General features: G+C 40.8%; 1 protein-coding gene across 1 annotated transcript in view; it reads right to left on the bottom strand.

Moving 5' to 3' along the window:
• Positions 1-16,919, bottom strand: part of Map3k5 (mitogen-activated protein kinase kinase kinase 5) — a 206,277-nt gene that overhangs the window by 75,044 nt on the left and 114,314 nt on the right. Inside the window, exons 9-11 of the mRNA XM_041653466.1 lie at positions 10,594-10,753; positions 8,331-8,484; positions 105-212 (exon numbers count right to left, since the gene is read on the bottom strand). Coding sequence (XP_041509400.1) covers positions 105-212; positions 8,331-8,484; positions 10,594-10,753 — 422 coding nt within the window. The remainder of the gene's footprint in view (positions 1-104; positions 213-8,330; positions 8,485-10,593; positions 10,754-16,919) is intronic.

The raw sequence follows: 16,919 nt of genomic DNA, 5'->3' as shown, positions 1-16,919 counted from the left end.
GCTCTTATGCCAAGACAAACACAGTCAAACTATTTCTTCCTAATTAGCCCATTTACTGAAGTGAGACTGGAAAGGCAGAAAGTCTTATCTTAATTGCAGTTTACCTTGTCATCGGGCAGCACATGCCAAATAGATATTGTCTTCTCCTCAACTTCGTTATTGATAGACAGGTAGGAAGGCTGATAGATTTTGGTTGGCTCTAATATTAATACCTAGAAAGAAAAAAGGCAAAGAAGCCTGCGTTAGTGACAACTGATACAGTAAATCCAACACCACATAGAAGAGGTTACAGACGCATCAACTTCGGAAATCACCTTAACTTCTAAAGAGTCCCTAGGAGCTTTCTGAGTTTTTCCTTGATATACAGTTATCCTAAGGTCCAGCAATACATCAGCATTTATTGCTAATGGACTGGAAGTCATATTTCAAAGTCTATAGTTCGGTTATCCCTGGAGAACTTACTGGTCCATTTTGGAAACCTTCAGACAAGCATGGCAATTCTTGCTTCTACCCAAGGCTCTCGGGAGATGAATGAAGAGGACCACTGAAAGTTCAAAGTCGGTCTGGGTTACATCGTGAGTTTCAGGCCAGCTTAGCTATGAAGCAATATACATACCTCACTCCCAAAGCTTAAATTAATCATCTTGTAATGCATATGCTATTTCTATTAAAATAAACGTGTCAAAGAACGGAAGAAACATGATAAAACACTTCTATACACTGAAAAGAGTCTATTTCTAGAATAGAAATTCCAGATCTCTGCTGTCACACTTTATCCTAAGGAGCTGGGAGTATGGTGCTTCTTCCCATGAAAACGGATTTATAAATAATTTGGGATTTTGTTGAAAGAGTTTTATATATAAACCAAAGAATCAGATATAGCTCTGTGAAATATTAAAATTATCTTTGCATTGCCTTCCATATAAAACTTGAATATTCAATAAGAAATAAAATTTGCTGTTATTTTATTTACAGATGCTATGAAGGGCATATGATAAGCTAGCTGAGAATCTACATGGAAAAGTTACACAAAAGAGTTTAATTATTACTAATACTTCATACCAAGAGGGAATAACATCAATATACCATATGCTCTCTAATTTTTAAGTTATGATAGTTATTTTTTGTATAGACCCTTAAAGACCATTTTTTTTTAATTGAGACAGGCTTGTGTGTACCACAGGCTGACCCTGAACTTGCTATGACCTTGACTATGATTATCTTGACTCTAACTCCCAGAACCTGGGATCACAGATCTTCACTACTCGTTTTAGAGGCATTGGGGACTGAACCCAGGGACTTGTGTATGCTAGGCAAACATTTTATCAACTGGACTATATCTCCAGACCTAAAACCTAAATTTTTTGTTTAGGATGTTTAGGATATTTTGAAGGAAGGAAGAAAGCCATTACTTCATTACAGAGAAGCTGGCATGCTTCTTTGTGCTCTGCTGACTAAAATTACATTCAGAAGCAATCATGAATCAAGCAAGTTTACCAGATAAAACCGGAGAGCCTTAGTACGGCTCTGTCATCAAGAAATAACAAACTCCCAATACATTAAAACATACAATGCAGCCTGAGTAAGGAGGGACAAGAATATGGGTCAGAAAACTGCCACATACCAGGAACAATACATCCTTTCCCCTCTAAGGTTACCATAACACAGCACGTACGTAACTTAATTTATACATAGAAATAGAGAGGGGGCAGGTGAACTCCCAAATTTTCTTTTACTCTGATATAAAAAGCTTTTAGAGCTCACCAATTTATTTCTTGATAAGGCCTTTGTTATGAAATAAGAGGCTTTTCCACAAATCTCCTCACAATGAGAGCTTGCATTCTGACTCAGGACTATGCCCCTTACTGGGTAAACCAAGGCTCTAATTCTAGTCAGTCAAGCTCAGTGCTACTTATTAAGACTGAAGACCGATTTTCAAGCAACACTGCAGAAATGGTGCTGTCATAGCTGAAGGTTGCAGAATATTTGTTTAACTATGCAAAGAGGCGCTGCATTTGTTTAACTCTAGAAAGATGTGCTACATTTGTTTATATTGTAGAATATTTGTATAACTATGCAAAGATGTGTTGCACTTGTTTAATTATGTAAAGCTGGGTTGCCGCTTTACCTTGCCTGCCCAAGTCACCTGATTAGTCTACTAAAAAGCTGAACAGCCAATAGCAAGAGAGAAGGTATAGACAGGACTTCCGGACAGAGAGAATAAGTAGGAGGAAGAATTTAGGTGTGTAAAAAAGGAAAGAAAATGAGACACCAGGGAGATGGTCAGGGGACATTGGGGACATGCCAGACATGCTAGGGAACATAGGGGGACATAGGGGAACATAAGGGGACATAGAGGCCACACAGGACATGCCAGGGGACATAGAGGGAGATACCAGGCAGACATAGAGGAAGCAGGAAAGTGGGACATACAGAATGAAAAAAAAAGATAAGCCTTGAGGCAAAACATAGATGAATAGTAACAGGTTAAATAAAGTTAAAAGAGCTAGTGGGATAAGCCTGAGCTAAGGTTGAGCATGCATAATGAATAATAAGTCTCTGTGTCTTTATTTGGGAGCTGGTTGGCGGCCTCAAGAAAAGTCCAGCTACATCTGAACAACCCAGTGTTTCAGATACGAAAACAAGTAACAGAGAACAAAAGATGGGATCCCAAAACATCCTCTCAAGTTTCCCCACCTACAAATGAGAGCCCTTGTTCCCCAATGCTATGGGTACATTATTTCAGAGAAGCACAGGCTCTTATGAACTCCCTCTCCGGTTGAACTATGCCTTTATTGTCATTCCAAATGTTTCTAATAGATGAACTCTGAACTATGTGTTCTCAACTTGGGACAGGGAACAAAAACAAGGTTATCGCTGCCTAAAGTTTGTGAAGCCCTTTGATCTGCCCTCGATATGACAAAATAGGAGGAATCTGTAGCATACATAAAAGAACCACAGACAGGCAGAGGAATGCAGGGGAAAGGGAAGAAGGAAGGGAAGTGGAAAAGGAAGAGACGAGAGGAGGAGAAAGAGGGAAAAGAAGAGAAGAGGGATCAACCCCCCAAAATGAGGCAACTCAACAGAGTTGTGGCGCTGGATAAAGCCTCCATGAGGTGTATACTCTGGCTTTCCGTTCCCTGTCTTTCACACTAGTCAATGTTACAATGATTGCTGACTGCTGAAGCAGGAGAGCAGGGCGAGGCCTTACAGAATAACGATGTCAGCAGGCTGTGTATATTTAAGTCTCTCAAAGCCTCTGAGCTCGGGACTCTTTCTCCCTTCTTGCTCCTAGCATTAGGTGATAAGTTGGTGGTCTTCAGGCTTATGCAAGGTGAGAAGCAAACGCCCCGCTCCACACCTCTCCTGAAGGAGGTAAGGAAGAAGTTAATCAAACTGAGTATAAATGAATAGGACCATCCCAATAATTTCACAAACTTTCCAGTATCTCTGGTCATGTTTGCTTGTTTGCTTGTGTTTTTCTTTGGATAACAAGAAGGGAATTATGGAAATGAGACAAATGGAAAAAATCCCAGTACACATTTTCTTCTGCATTCTCTATTGGGTTTTTGAATGAACTCCGTAAAATAATGTGATCATCCTAATCAAGACCACCAAAGCCCCCTAAGCATGAGCCACAGAAGCTGCTACTTACTGTGAGGATACGTGAGAGACTACAGTGACTGCCACAGCACCGGAAGGGCCTTTCCCTCTGAGGGAACCCAGATACAGGGACAACTTACTACCAAACGTGTGTATGTACAAATGTACGTATGTCTCTCTCCCTCACCCCTCTCTGCTGCTTTATGGGCTATGTCTTGTATATATTTTATGTATTTACCATATGTTTTTCTTATTTCTGCAAATAATGTCTTGGCAGCTTCCACAATGCTTATTCATATATGCAAATACAGGAAAATAGGCATATGATTGACTGGAAAGGGGTTTTTATTGAATTTGGAACTTCTTGGTAGACTCAAGCTTTATAGAAAATGAAGTGTAGGAAAGTTTAGTTAGCGATAGTGATGCACACTTGTTCTGGGGGCTGGGCTGGGATGCAAAGTTTGAGATCAGCATGGCCAACTTGGTAAGACCTTGTCTCAAAATTTAAAAAAGCCAAACAGAGTGTGGATCTGGTCAGTGGTAGAGTTGGGGGGTCTGGTCAGTTGGTCAGTGGTTGAGTGTAGGTCTCGTCAGTGTAGAGTGGGGGGTCTGAATCCGTGGTAGACTGGGGGGATTTGGTCAGTGGCACAGTGCAGGAGTGTAGTCAGGGGTAGAGTGTAGGCATGTGGATCACTGAGAGTGTCGGCATCACATTGGCAAGGCCTTGGGTAAAATGAGAATTAGAAAACTACAATTTTGATCTCAGCATGACAACAAAGCCTGGGAGAGCAATTCTGAGTTTTCAAGTTATGAATTCTGGAGTAGGAGTGGAAGAAATAAGCACAAAACACTCTGTTTTAGTCTCTTCAAAACCAGACAGCCACAAATAAACCATGAAATTTTGAGAGGAAATGGGATTGCTGCCAAACAAACTGTCATAACTGAGTCTGCAAGATAACATGTACCCTTCTGCCTCTGCCCACAGAACACAACAGCCACGTCCATGGAACACAATGGTGATGCCCATGGAATACAACGCTGATGTCCACAGAACACAACACCGATGTCCATGGAATGGCTATGCCCATGGAACACAATGCCAATGCCCACCGAACACAATGCTGATGTCGATGGAATACAAAGGCAACACCCATGGAATACAATGGCAATGCCGATGAATATAATGGCAATGCCCATGGAACACACTGGCGATGCCCACGGAACACAATGCTGATGCCCAAGGAACACACCAGCAATTCCCTACTGCACCTGATTAATGACAGCTTCTAAAGAAACAGACCTTGCAAATACAGTTGAAGTCCCCATGGTCCTTTCCACAGTCTCTCTCAACATCCCCTCCCTGGACAATTCTCCAGAACACCTGGCAATTCTTAATGTCCACCAGCAAAATCTAAAATGTTCTTGTCCCTGGATATTTGCCGAGTGTAAAATTTCTACTTGTTTGAGTTCAGCAGACCCAGAACCTTTTCTAGCCCTAATTTGTGTTTTCCTGTCTACTTAATCAGGTTAACGAGCTTGCCATAGGATCACCTTCTTTAACTTTCATATTCGGCATTTGCATTCAATATTTTTTCTTGCTTCATAGTTGTCTATTTTGCATGTTTATGGTGGTTTTTTGACCAATATTTCCTTTTTTTTTTTACAGTTCAATACATGCTGAGGAAGTTCTCTATACTGTTCTACATCACCGCAGCCTCCATCTCTCCATCTTGTTGTGTGTGTATGTATGTACCTATTAGTGCTGTCTGTGTGGGTCCAGATGTGTATTTGGGTAAGTGTTGTGTGCATGTGTGAATATGGCCAGAGGACAAGATCAGCAGTGTTTCCTTAAGAAGGACTGTCTGTTTTATATATATATATATATATATATATATATATATATATATATATATATTTGTTTATGTGTGGGTCGTTTACTTGCAAGTATGTCTGGGCACCACATGTGTGCATTACACATGGAGGCCAGAAGAGGGCGTCATATCCACTGGAACTAGAACTACAGACCATTGTGAGCCATAATGTGGGTGCTAGAAATCAAACCCAGGTCCTCTGGAAGAGCAGCCAGTGCTCTTAACCAATGAGCCATACACCTCTCCGGCACCTCACCTTGGTGTTTGAGAAAGGGCTTCTCACTGACTTGGAAATGAGTAAACGAGGCGAGCTGGCCAGTGGATCTCTGTCACCCTGGCACTGGGATTATAGATGAATATCACTGAATCTAGATTTTTTTTTAAAATGTGGGTTATCCAGGTGGGATTCAGGTTCCCTTACCTGCACAGCAAATTCTTTATGGACTCCATTTAAAAATTAAATCAATTAGGATGAGATAATATTTTCTTTAAGGAACTTTGGGTCTTTTCTGGCTTAAGAAACTCTCTAAGATGGGTGTGGTGGCATGTGTCTAGAATACCAATAGTCTTGAAACTGAGGCAGGAGAATTTCAAGTTCGAAACTAGTTCAGGATACACACGGAATTCAAAGCCAGTCTGCTATATAGTGAGGGCTTGTCCCCCATGCCCACCTCCATTTTTTTTAATCTTTTGTTTCAGATAAGGGCTAGGGGTGTCCCTTAGTGGTAAAGCACTTGCTTAGCTTTGCATCTGATCCTCAGTCTAGAAAAGGGAAGTGGGGGAGGGGAAGAAAAGTGCGAGAAAATTTAAAATAGGGGAAAGATTTAAAAAGGGAAAAAGAAAAGAAAGTCTTTTGGACCTAGAGTCTATAATTTCATAGCTCCTCCGTACTTCCCGATCCTATTTCTTTACTCACGTCTTTACACTACAACAGACTGGCTGGCTCACACTGAACATAGGAGTTTGGAACAGTGAGCTGGGAACACTCTCCTTTCCCGCGGTCGACAGTCAGCTCATCAAGTCGGCAGTCCATTAAACTTTGGCGAAGGGCATGTGCTCTGCTTTCAGCAGCGTATTTAATGCTCCTCAGAGCACCGGGGCACGCTGCTAGCTCACTCCAAGGTATGGACTTTCCTAGGCTGCACATTATCTGCTCTAGGAAACAGAGCAGAGCGCTTTCCTTTCAAAGGCCTCTTGCTGAGCTCAAGGCTTCGTGGGGAACTCGGAGCAAAGCATGCTCACTCCAGCAATGGACTGAATTAAGTGAAGCAGATGATCCTCCCAACAGAAACTAGAAATCTGGGTTTATGAAAAGAATTGGGAACTGTCACGTCCCCTGCATATGGAAGATTGAGATTACAGAGTGCATTGGAAATAGTTTGCACACAAAGCCAGTTGCTATTAAGACATAGATGGATGCCACTGTCATATTACTCTGAATCTGGTGTATCCTGAGTGTTGTAGGATGGGAATGCATTAGCTGTGAAGATGAGCCATGCAGTTTTTAAAAGGTGTGTGTGTGTGTGTGTGTGTGTGTGTGCACGCGCGCGCGAGCATATTAGCTTAATCACTAAAGTACTTGCCATGTAAACATAAAGACTTGAGTTTGAGCCCCAGCACCCATGTAAAAAGTCATATATGTTGGCACATGCTTGTATAATCCTACTGTGAAAGAGGTGGAGACAGGTCAGGCAGTGGTGGCACACGCCTTTAATCCCAGCATTCAGGAAGCAGAGGCAGGTGGATCTCTAAGAATTCAAGGTCAACCTGGTCTACAGAGCTAGTTCTAGGAGAGCCAAAGCAACACAGAGAAACCCGGTCTTGAGCAACAACAAAAGAGGTGGAGATAGGCGAATTTCTGGTTCTTGCTGACCAGTCAACCTAGCCTAATCCCAGACAAGTGGACAGCTCTTGAGAAATGACTGAGGATGATCTATGGTTGAACACACAACACAGACACACAGACACAGGCACACACATACACAACAAATAAAGTTGTCGATGCACTAATATGTACATACATACATACCATATGTATATATATATTATTTGTGTCTATGCCTGTGAACCCATGCACGCGCGCACACACACACACACACACACATACACACAGATACATGCACACACACACATACGAGTTTGAAACCAGACAAACTGAATTGAAGGCCAAACTGCAAGTCATCATTTTCTAGAGTTGCAGCAATAAAAACAGTGATTGTTCCGTGGGTCTATGTGGCCACAGGGCAACTCTGACCTACCTGGCTTACAATGGTTGAGACAGAATTGCAAACTGAGCTGATCATTTCGTCACAACAATGCTGATAACACTGAAGACAGGGCAAGAAAACTGCAGTATCCAACAACGTCTGGGCTCTGGCTGGGCTCAAGAGCTGCCTTGACCTAGCCAAGGTCACAGTATTTTTATTGCTTTCTAAGCAGCCTCCGGACTTATCAGAATGAGCAACTCAAAACCCTGCCTCAAACATCAAGTTGTATCTCATTTCTCTTGTTTGAAGAGTCATTATTTTCAAAACTCAACTAAAACAGGCATGGTGGCACATGCCTGTAATCCCAGCACTCAGCACGCAGAAGGCTGAGGCAGGCGTGGAACACCAGTTTGGGCAACATAACTATACTAACTATACTTACTATATCTCAAAATATAAAGCCATGGTAAAGCATTACAAAGTAAAAAGTAAGGCAAAACAAGTCAATTTGTGTAAAATCAGCATGGTCACCAAGTTATACTGTGCACGGTAGCGGCTCACACAGCACAGTTAAAATCAAACAGGCAGACGTTCCTTAAAGACAGGAAGCAACACAGAACTGAATGCAGATGCAAACGAAGGTACTCACTGGAAATCTAACGACAGTAACATCTGTTTTGGTGGCCTCAACCAGGAAATCCATCCAAAAGTCCACGAGTTCCTGCTTGGCCATGGGCTGCTCCGTGGTCAGTTTCACAAAATGCTTATATATCAAAATTGTCTCCACAATAGACTTGAGGTACCTGAGAGCGAAAGGGCACGAAATAGGACACAGTTAGGGCCACCTACTCCCCTCAACCCCATTTCCACTTTATCGGTGTTCTTTCTATTCTCTGAGTGCAATTGTACTTATAATTGTGCCTCCACATTTACCAAACACGTTTCACCATGTGTTAAATAGCAGGTCCTGTTACATGTTCAATTTTCACAAAAATTCAGCAAAGCATGTTTCTGAAAGATGAGAAAACTCATGTTTAGAAGGTTTAAATAAATTGGGCCCGGGGCCAAACATCTCCCTAAATCGTTTTTATTTGTTGTGCTGGGGCTCAAACCCAGGACGTGTGCATGCCAGGCAAATGCTTCAAAACCGAGCTCCCTTCCCACCAACACGTTTTTAAAAATACATATAGGTGACTATTTGTAACACATGAGTTTAAAATGCCTATATTCAATTTGAGGACAAGGTGGACACATTTGTGTTTAAATATGCCTTTTCAAGGAAGGTCTCCGAAATAGATCCTGCGTAAGAGGTTATTTTACTCTGAGCCATTGAACTTAAGAATCATACAAATATCCACAAATGTAAGAAGACAGATGGTGCCTCAAAAGAAAAAGGAGAAACGAGGACGAAGATAATCATGCAAGACAGTGGCTGTGTAAGCACTTTGCAGACCACAGGCATGGAAGCTGACATTACGTAATAGGCATCATTGTGTGGCTGCTTTACTACTGCACAGGATGCTGTCTGCTTTCTCGGTAACAGAGGCCAGGGCACCTAAAGCTCTTTGTATCCACACTTCAATCTCTTCTGCCATCAGAAGAGTCCTCAAAAAGAAAGGGCACATACAACTGAGTGCATCACTTATGGGTTCGCTTAGTTCATGGCATTTACCCAAAGCCTGCTGTGGACACGCATGAGGCTGTTGGTACAGCCCCTGTCCTCAAGTGCCATGGAGACAAACTGGATAAAGTCAGTGGGGATATATTTAAAGAAAGACCTCAGTGTTGACAGAGACATACTGAAGAACATCAGAAGCAGGAAAGCGGGATCGGGATGGGGATGGGGGGGGGGGTGGACACCAACGTCTAAAGTCATCATCCTCCTCAAAACATAATGGATGAGCACTCCTCCGGGTGGATGAACAAGGAGGCTGGAAAGGCATCTTTAGGCAAGTGCTAAATTCAAACGTGCAAACACCATGGTGCAGTATGTTCATTAGACAGAGAGTGCAGTGTGAACCCACAGCAGAACGAGAGCGGGTTTGCAATGGCAGAGGGTGAACAGTGTTTGCCAAACGAAGATGGACTTTATCTCTCAGCTGTGACTACTATTAAACTGGATTGATCTAAGGATTTCGATGAAGAGGAAAGGCCAGACAGGGATGCTATGGAGGACTGGTTAAGAGAGACCTGCAGATGAGGAAGTCTGTAAGGAACCAGGAGGACCATGTCAGCAAGGCAGTCAGCTCTGGGGCCATGGGCGCTCAGAGGCTGGACTCAGACCTGCTCTAGGAAGGGACTTCCTCCGCATGGCTGTTACACTTTTTCACGTCTTTACCCTGAAAGTCAGTCACCACGTGTGCCAGAACAGAACTAGCACTATTTTTAAAGTAGTCCACAGTATAGAAAGAACTTTGTTATTTCTCTAATACTACACAGACAATGATGAGACTTGGATAGCTCCGAAAAACAGTCTGAAAATTTTAACAAAACACACACACATCAGAATGTGTCTCTCACACTAGGAGTGAAAACCAAGAAGGAGAATTCCAAAACCAAGACTGGATCATGAAAGAAACAAAGAGCATGCATTTGGAATGGAGCCCAGAGTAGCCAAGACGAAGATGTGGTCTCAGATCTGGGGTATGGGTCAGATCGGAAGGCACAGACTGTGCAACCTCTCTCTACACAGTTCACATGAGTGACCCTGGCTGGGAAGTCCAATATGTAGGAAAAGCTAAGTGACGTCATCAAAACTTTTAATTCAATGCATTTTCTTTATGAAAATTTTATTTTTCCCGTAGATTCCGGATCTTAGCCTAAGAAGAAATCATACAATCTAGAAGTATGAAGGAGAGCATGAGGCTATCTAATAAACACAGCTGCAGAAGCACGCGAGAGTTGATAAATACCACGCTGGTGTCTTCAGTTTAAATAGCTTCTCAGACGCCTGAATGACGCGCAGGTGGTCATTGGCCAGGACGCTGGCTCCCAGAAAGAAGCCGACTTCCCAGTAGCTCTGCAGTTTTTCCAGGTTCCCCTTTTTACCCAGGAGGCTGCTCAGCTTCACCCCTAGGAGATGAAGAGGAAGCAGGGTGTTACACCACAGGTAGGCAGGGCATGAAATTAAGTTTTCATTGTCCTGAAAGATCAAAATAGCTTTTATGTTTGTGCTTACTGATGAGAATCAAATGCATTGTAAGGGCATAATGTCCTACCAAACAAAATGTACACAGAAGAAAATAAAAATATCTTTTAAAAATTATATTTATTTTTTATTTACTTTTATATTTATGAGTGGTTTTGCCTGCATATATGTGTGTGCATCATGGCACCCTCAGAGGTCAGAAGAGGGTGTCTGAACTCTTGAAGTGGAGCTATGATGGTTGTGAGCCATAGTGTGGGTGCTGGGAACTGAACCTGGGTCCTCTGCAAGAGAAACAAATGCTAACTGCAGGGTCATCTTTCCAGCCCCAGCAAAAATTATCTTTAGTTGAAAAACCCAACATTTGTGTGTCACAGTCTAGAATTTTAATGTGTCCATATGCGCATACATGTAAGATGAGAAAATCGAGTATATTGTTGTTATAGCATGGATCGTGGAATAATGGGAAAGGGGATTTTCTTGTGTTTTTTTGTACTGAAACATCTATCAGGAAACTGAAACACAAGGCGTGTTTGTATATATAGTGTGCACACACATACACACACACAATCTAATGTAGTGGCATTTCAATTATATTTTAATCAATAAAGTCAACCTGAAGATCCGAAAAGCAAAGCACCCAGTCACTGGCTCTTACCTCGACCTCAGTCCAAAAGGGCGATCCTGCCTCCAGGAATCTCAGAATGACACTGTGCCTGAGAGCTGTTTCCTTTCTTTATAATTCTCTCTAGTTCTGGGATTAAATGCATGCACTACTGGAATTAATAGTATGCACTGCCTGGTTTCTATGGCAACTAGTGGGGCTCCTGGGATTAAAGGTGTGTGTTATCATTGCCTGGCTGTAAGGCTCACCAATCCGATCTCCAGGCAAGCTTTATTTCTTAAAATACAAGTGAAATGCCACTACATTACATATATATTATCAGTCAGGAATCTATAAAGCCAAAGACTCTAGGTAGCGCTGTCTCCTTAGTACCATCCATTTTCTCTTTGTTACACCGGTTACATTTGTTGCCTGAGAGGCAGGCACCCTACAGTTACAGCCCCAGCCTGTTACTGTCACTGTCTAACACGGCTTGATACTATAATGTGAGTTTTCCAACTTTGCTCAAAACAAATTTGCTTGTCTACATTCCTTACATTTTATTATAACTGTCCTGTATTATTTGTTCATCATACTGATTTGCTTAATTAATTAATACACATATATCCTTGCAGAATTGCTTAACGCTCTTAGTATCCATTACCTTAAAAACGATTTGAAACCAGATCTAGTTGCGCACGCCTATAATCCCAGCTTCTGCGGAGGTGGCTACAGCATCAGAAGTTGAAGGTTTGCCTGGGCTACAGAGAGAATTCAAGAGCAGCCTGGGCAACTTACTGAGACTGTTATAGAACAGGAAGAGGGTAAAAGGTGTGGGGTGAGGGAATAGCTTAGTGCTATTCACATTAGAGCACATGTGTAGTGTGTATAAGATTCTGAGTTCAATTCCCAGGATCTCCAAATTTTATTTTCGCTATTTAAAAATAGGGCTACAAAGTAGGACATATTGTAACAGGCTACAGGGGCAGAGGCCACTCAAGGAAAGTACATCTACTGTTTCTTAAAGGTTCATGAATAGAAGTTTACTTATTAACTTGTAAATTTTTGTCTAGTTACTGTACAAATAATTCCTGTTGTAGTATAATTCCCAAGATCTGTGACCTGTTAGAACATAAACAAACCTCAAAGAAAATCAAATGTAGAAATCTTATAATATTTCTTATTAAAGTGTTCATTACTTCTTAAACATTCTTTAACTCAGATGTATGATTTTGTTTCTGTTTTTTGTTTTCTGTTTTTTTTTTTTTTTTTTTTTTTTTGAGACGGAATTTCTCTGTGTAGCCCTGACTGTCCTGGAACTCACTCTGTAGACTAAGTTGGCCTCTAGTTTACAGAGATCAGCCTGCCTCTGCATCTTGAATGCTGAGATTAAAGGCGTGCACCACCACCTCCCAGACCAGACATATAGTCATATTAAGATTTCCACATTAAATGGTTTAGATAAAATCATTTACTTTTGTCTACTTTATATTTTCTGAGAGTAATATTTTACCCTTTTGAGAATTATAACTAAAACAAAATAACCTTTAACTTTAAGTTACTTTTTATTACATAATTTATTTAAACCATAAATATTTCAAGGGAAAATGAGCATTTGGATGATCTTCACATTTTGTGAGGATAAATTAAAAAGAAAACAGTTTGCCACCAAAAAGTCTAAGTTGGAACCAATTGCACCTGCCTGTGCAAACACACCACAGATCTTCGAGCTGGGCATCCCCACTCCAAAAAAGTTTAAAAAGTATGCAGGAAAAAATGAGACACTAAAAATGTATCTATCAACCTTGGTTGAAAATAAACAACATTTTATTATGTGACACTTCCAGGAAAATAGTAAAATCCAGACACAATCTAATAGAGAGTCCTGCTGTCAAAAAAATCTAGAATGTTATTCTATGGTTATTGACTTTAACGATGGCATAAATTTGCCATAGGATCATGACCCCACCCTTTCAATATTTGGACAAAAATGTTTTAATCTACTTACTTCCCTTTGTGTGGAGGGTATGGTGTGTGTGTGTGTGTGTGTGTGTGTGTGTGTGTGTTTATTGCATCCATCATGCTCACACCACAGTGAGCGTGTAGATCTCAGAGAACAATTTGGTGAAGTTGGCTGGATTAAACCATGGGAAATCTGAAGATCAAATTTAGGTCATCAGATTTGGTGGCAAGTACTCATACCCACCGAGCTATCTTACCAATCTCAAAATGCATTATCTTTAATGGGAGATATTGTTTTAGCACATGGACAATCATAAATTATTTACCAAAGCACAGATGGATAGACAGCCATGTTTTGTTACGTTCTTGTATACCCAGCTTTGTGTACGTACTCAGTAACCTCTTCATCATGAAGTTCTAATTGTTGATTGGTTGGAGATGGGAGGTGAAGGCCACTAGAAAACTGAGTTGTGTTTTTTTAAGCCATTGTGACTAACCATATTTTCATGCTTTGTTTGTTTTGCAAATGAGTTTGTATGTTCTTCAGATATGACGCATAAAACTTGGTTTTGCCAGTTGTGGTGGTGCACGCTGGTGGGATTTGTTGAAAGAGGCAGAGGCAAGAGGATCATGAGTTCAAGGCCAGCCTGGGCTACACATTTGGGGCTGACGAGATGGCTCAGAGGTTGGGAGCACTGGCTGCTCTTCCAGGGGTCCTGAGTTTGATTCCCAGCAACTAAACGCTGGCTCACAACCATCTATAATGAGATCTGGTGCCTTCTTCTTGTGGACATGTGTAGAGAATACTGCATACATAATAAATAAATAAATCTAAAAAAACCTTGTTATTATATAAAACTATTATGCTTTTACGATTGGTGTTAAAAACATGGCTCTAACCTGTGTTTGTTCAGGTACATACATGTACAAGCACATGCACATGATATGAAAGTGTGTATGGATGCCAGAGAGCAAGTCAGGGTGTTATGACCTCTGATTAGGCTGCCTGGGCAACGAGCCTGGGAGATCCATTATCTTCGCCTTCTCAGTAGTGGGATTACAAGAGCAACTGCCATTTCCGCTTTGAGTCTGTTTGTTTTATTTATTTACTTATTTACTTTTTTGTTTTGTTGTTTGTTTTTTTTTAAATATTTATTTATTTATTTTGTATACAATATCCTTTGTGCGTGTATGCCTGATCGCTAGAAGAGGGCACCAGACCTCATTACAGATGGTTGTGAGCCACCATGTGGTTGCTGGGAATTGAACTCAGGACCTTTGGAAGAGCAGGCAATGCTCTTAACCACTGAGCCATCTCTCCAGCCCTGTTTGTTTTTTGATACAGGGTTTCCCTGTGTGACTTCTGGCTGTACTAGAACTCCCTCTGCAAATCAGGCTGGCCTCAAACTCAGAGATCTGCCTGCCTCTGCTTCTCAAGTGCTAGGTAGGATTAAAGACACGTGCCACCAAGCCTGGCTTGTTTTTACTTTTTGCTGTTCAGTGTAGCTTCTGGGAATTGAACTCAGGTCCTCATGATTTCAAGGCATAGTACTTTACTGACTGAGCCATCTTCCAGTTCCTCTTATGTTTTTATACTTAGGAGACCTTTCTTTCTCATGAGCACTTATACATTATGGACCTCAGTACATAGAAGCGCATCTGTATTTAGGATATTTCCATAAAGCAGAGCTTCAGAAGGAGCATTATGCTAGGTTCTAGGCTACAACATCTTACTTCCTAGGTGCTGGGAGCACAGGTGTGTGTCACTGGAACATTTTAAAAGGTCTTTATGCATAATTGAGGATGCAAGTACATCAATTATAATTTTACCAAGAGTGTAAATTTCTTCTGCGCAAAACATTTTGGCTTAAGTTATAAGCAATGGGTGTTCTTTGTGATTTCATATGACTTCCTACAGCTTCTTCCATCGGACTGTCTGCTGATATAATTTGAATTTTAACATAGCTCTCATTAGAACTGGCTGACCTGGAAGCACCGGGGGGTTTTCAATGGCATGGCTTTTATCATCAGATTTCCACTTGGCGGCTGAGACTAAATTCAAGGCTGTTTTTAGGGAAATGAGGACACAGCGCTCCGACCAAGCACTCATTAGTTGCCTAGCAACGAGCACATTAAAAATGCTGACTCTTTCAATGCACACAACACAGCAAGCGAGGGGATGTTTCCCTTTGCAATGAGGAGAGCAGAGTCCAGAGAGATCTGGAAGCTTCTGAAAAGGCACAGATTAATTCTTTCATTTTGGCTTTCTATTATGAAGAATTTCAAACATATACAACTAGAAAATATACTATATTAAGGGAGTAGGGAGTGTAGCTTAGCAATAGAGCACTAGCTTAGCATGAAATGTTCAAGAAACACAGAGAAGCCAAACAGATCTACATGTGTGTATACATACATACATACATACATATGTTCTACAATGAATGATCAGTTTTGGGACAACTGTCAATATTTTGTTACTTTTTCAGCTTCTTGGTTATTTTTGCTGAACCTTTCAAACTAAATCACAGATATTTTATGTTTACAGATTATAAGGAATCTAGAAAATTCTCCTATAAATCTTTCTCCATTACAACAGCAATTAATTCCCTAATGTTATATATTAAATTTGTCTTGACTCAAATAAATCCTATAATTATTACCCAAATGTACCCCATAGGTTTTTTTTTTCATAACTAAGCTTAGTAAATTAAATGGTCATTTAATTTCATTTGGTATTTATGACTCCAAATATCTTTTAATCTACCTAACCTAGTCATGCTTCTTTTCCTATGACACAGATTTGTTTATTGTTTCCTCAAAGCAGAGATTCTGTCTTACAGAATACCCGTGCATTCTGGACCTGCCCACTGGCATTCCATAGTATCGCCTAACTTACTTCATTAGATCTCATGATTCCTACTGAGTGGATATTGGACCTTAAGCTTCCAGTTAAACATTTCTGGTGAGAATATTTCACAAGGGACAATATGCACTTCATCAAATTAAGAGAAATGTAACTATGGTAATCACTTAAAATAGTGATTGAATTTGGTGACTTTGCAGGGCCCTTCCTTTCTACAGATACATCTGCTCTTTTTTTCTTTTTGAAGATTTATTAAGTTACTTACTTATCATGTGTATGGGTATTTTGCTTACACGGCTGTCTCTGCAGTACGTGTGTGCACACCTTTTCCTTTGTGATGAGCAGTTTCATCAGGGAATTGCTGAGACACCATGTAAATATGGCAAGATGTCTGCTTCTTAAATAAAGGTATTTACTTAATGGTTTCAGTTCTAACTGGAAATATCTGCCACAGTAAATTACCGTGACGTCACTGTCATCATCAGCTTTACCTTTTTCTCTACTTAATTAACCAGTATTCTCCAAATAATGCATCCTTCTTGGGGGTAAAACTGTAAGGAACAATCTTCAACTGGAGAGGAGCTTCAAAACACGTAAGCCAGAGAACCTTCTTAAAAGAAAGGAAAAGTATTTAACCTTTCCCTTCCAAGCTCTGTCCGTA

This window comes from Microtus oregoni, unplaced genomic scaffold (assembly GCF_018167655.1).
Source record: "Microtus oregoni isolate MIOR12 unplaced genomic scaffold, Mior012 000006F_ref0000085, whole genome shotgun sequence".
Lineage (NCBI taxonomy): Eukaryota > Metazoa > Chordata > Mammalia > Rodentia > Cricetidae > Microtus > Microtus oregoni.
Note: the sequence above shows the minus strand (reverse complement) of the source record. Positions and strands in the feature narration are given on the sequence as shown.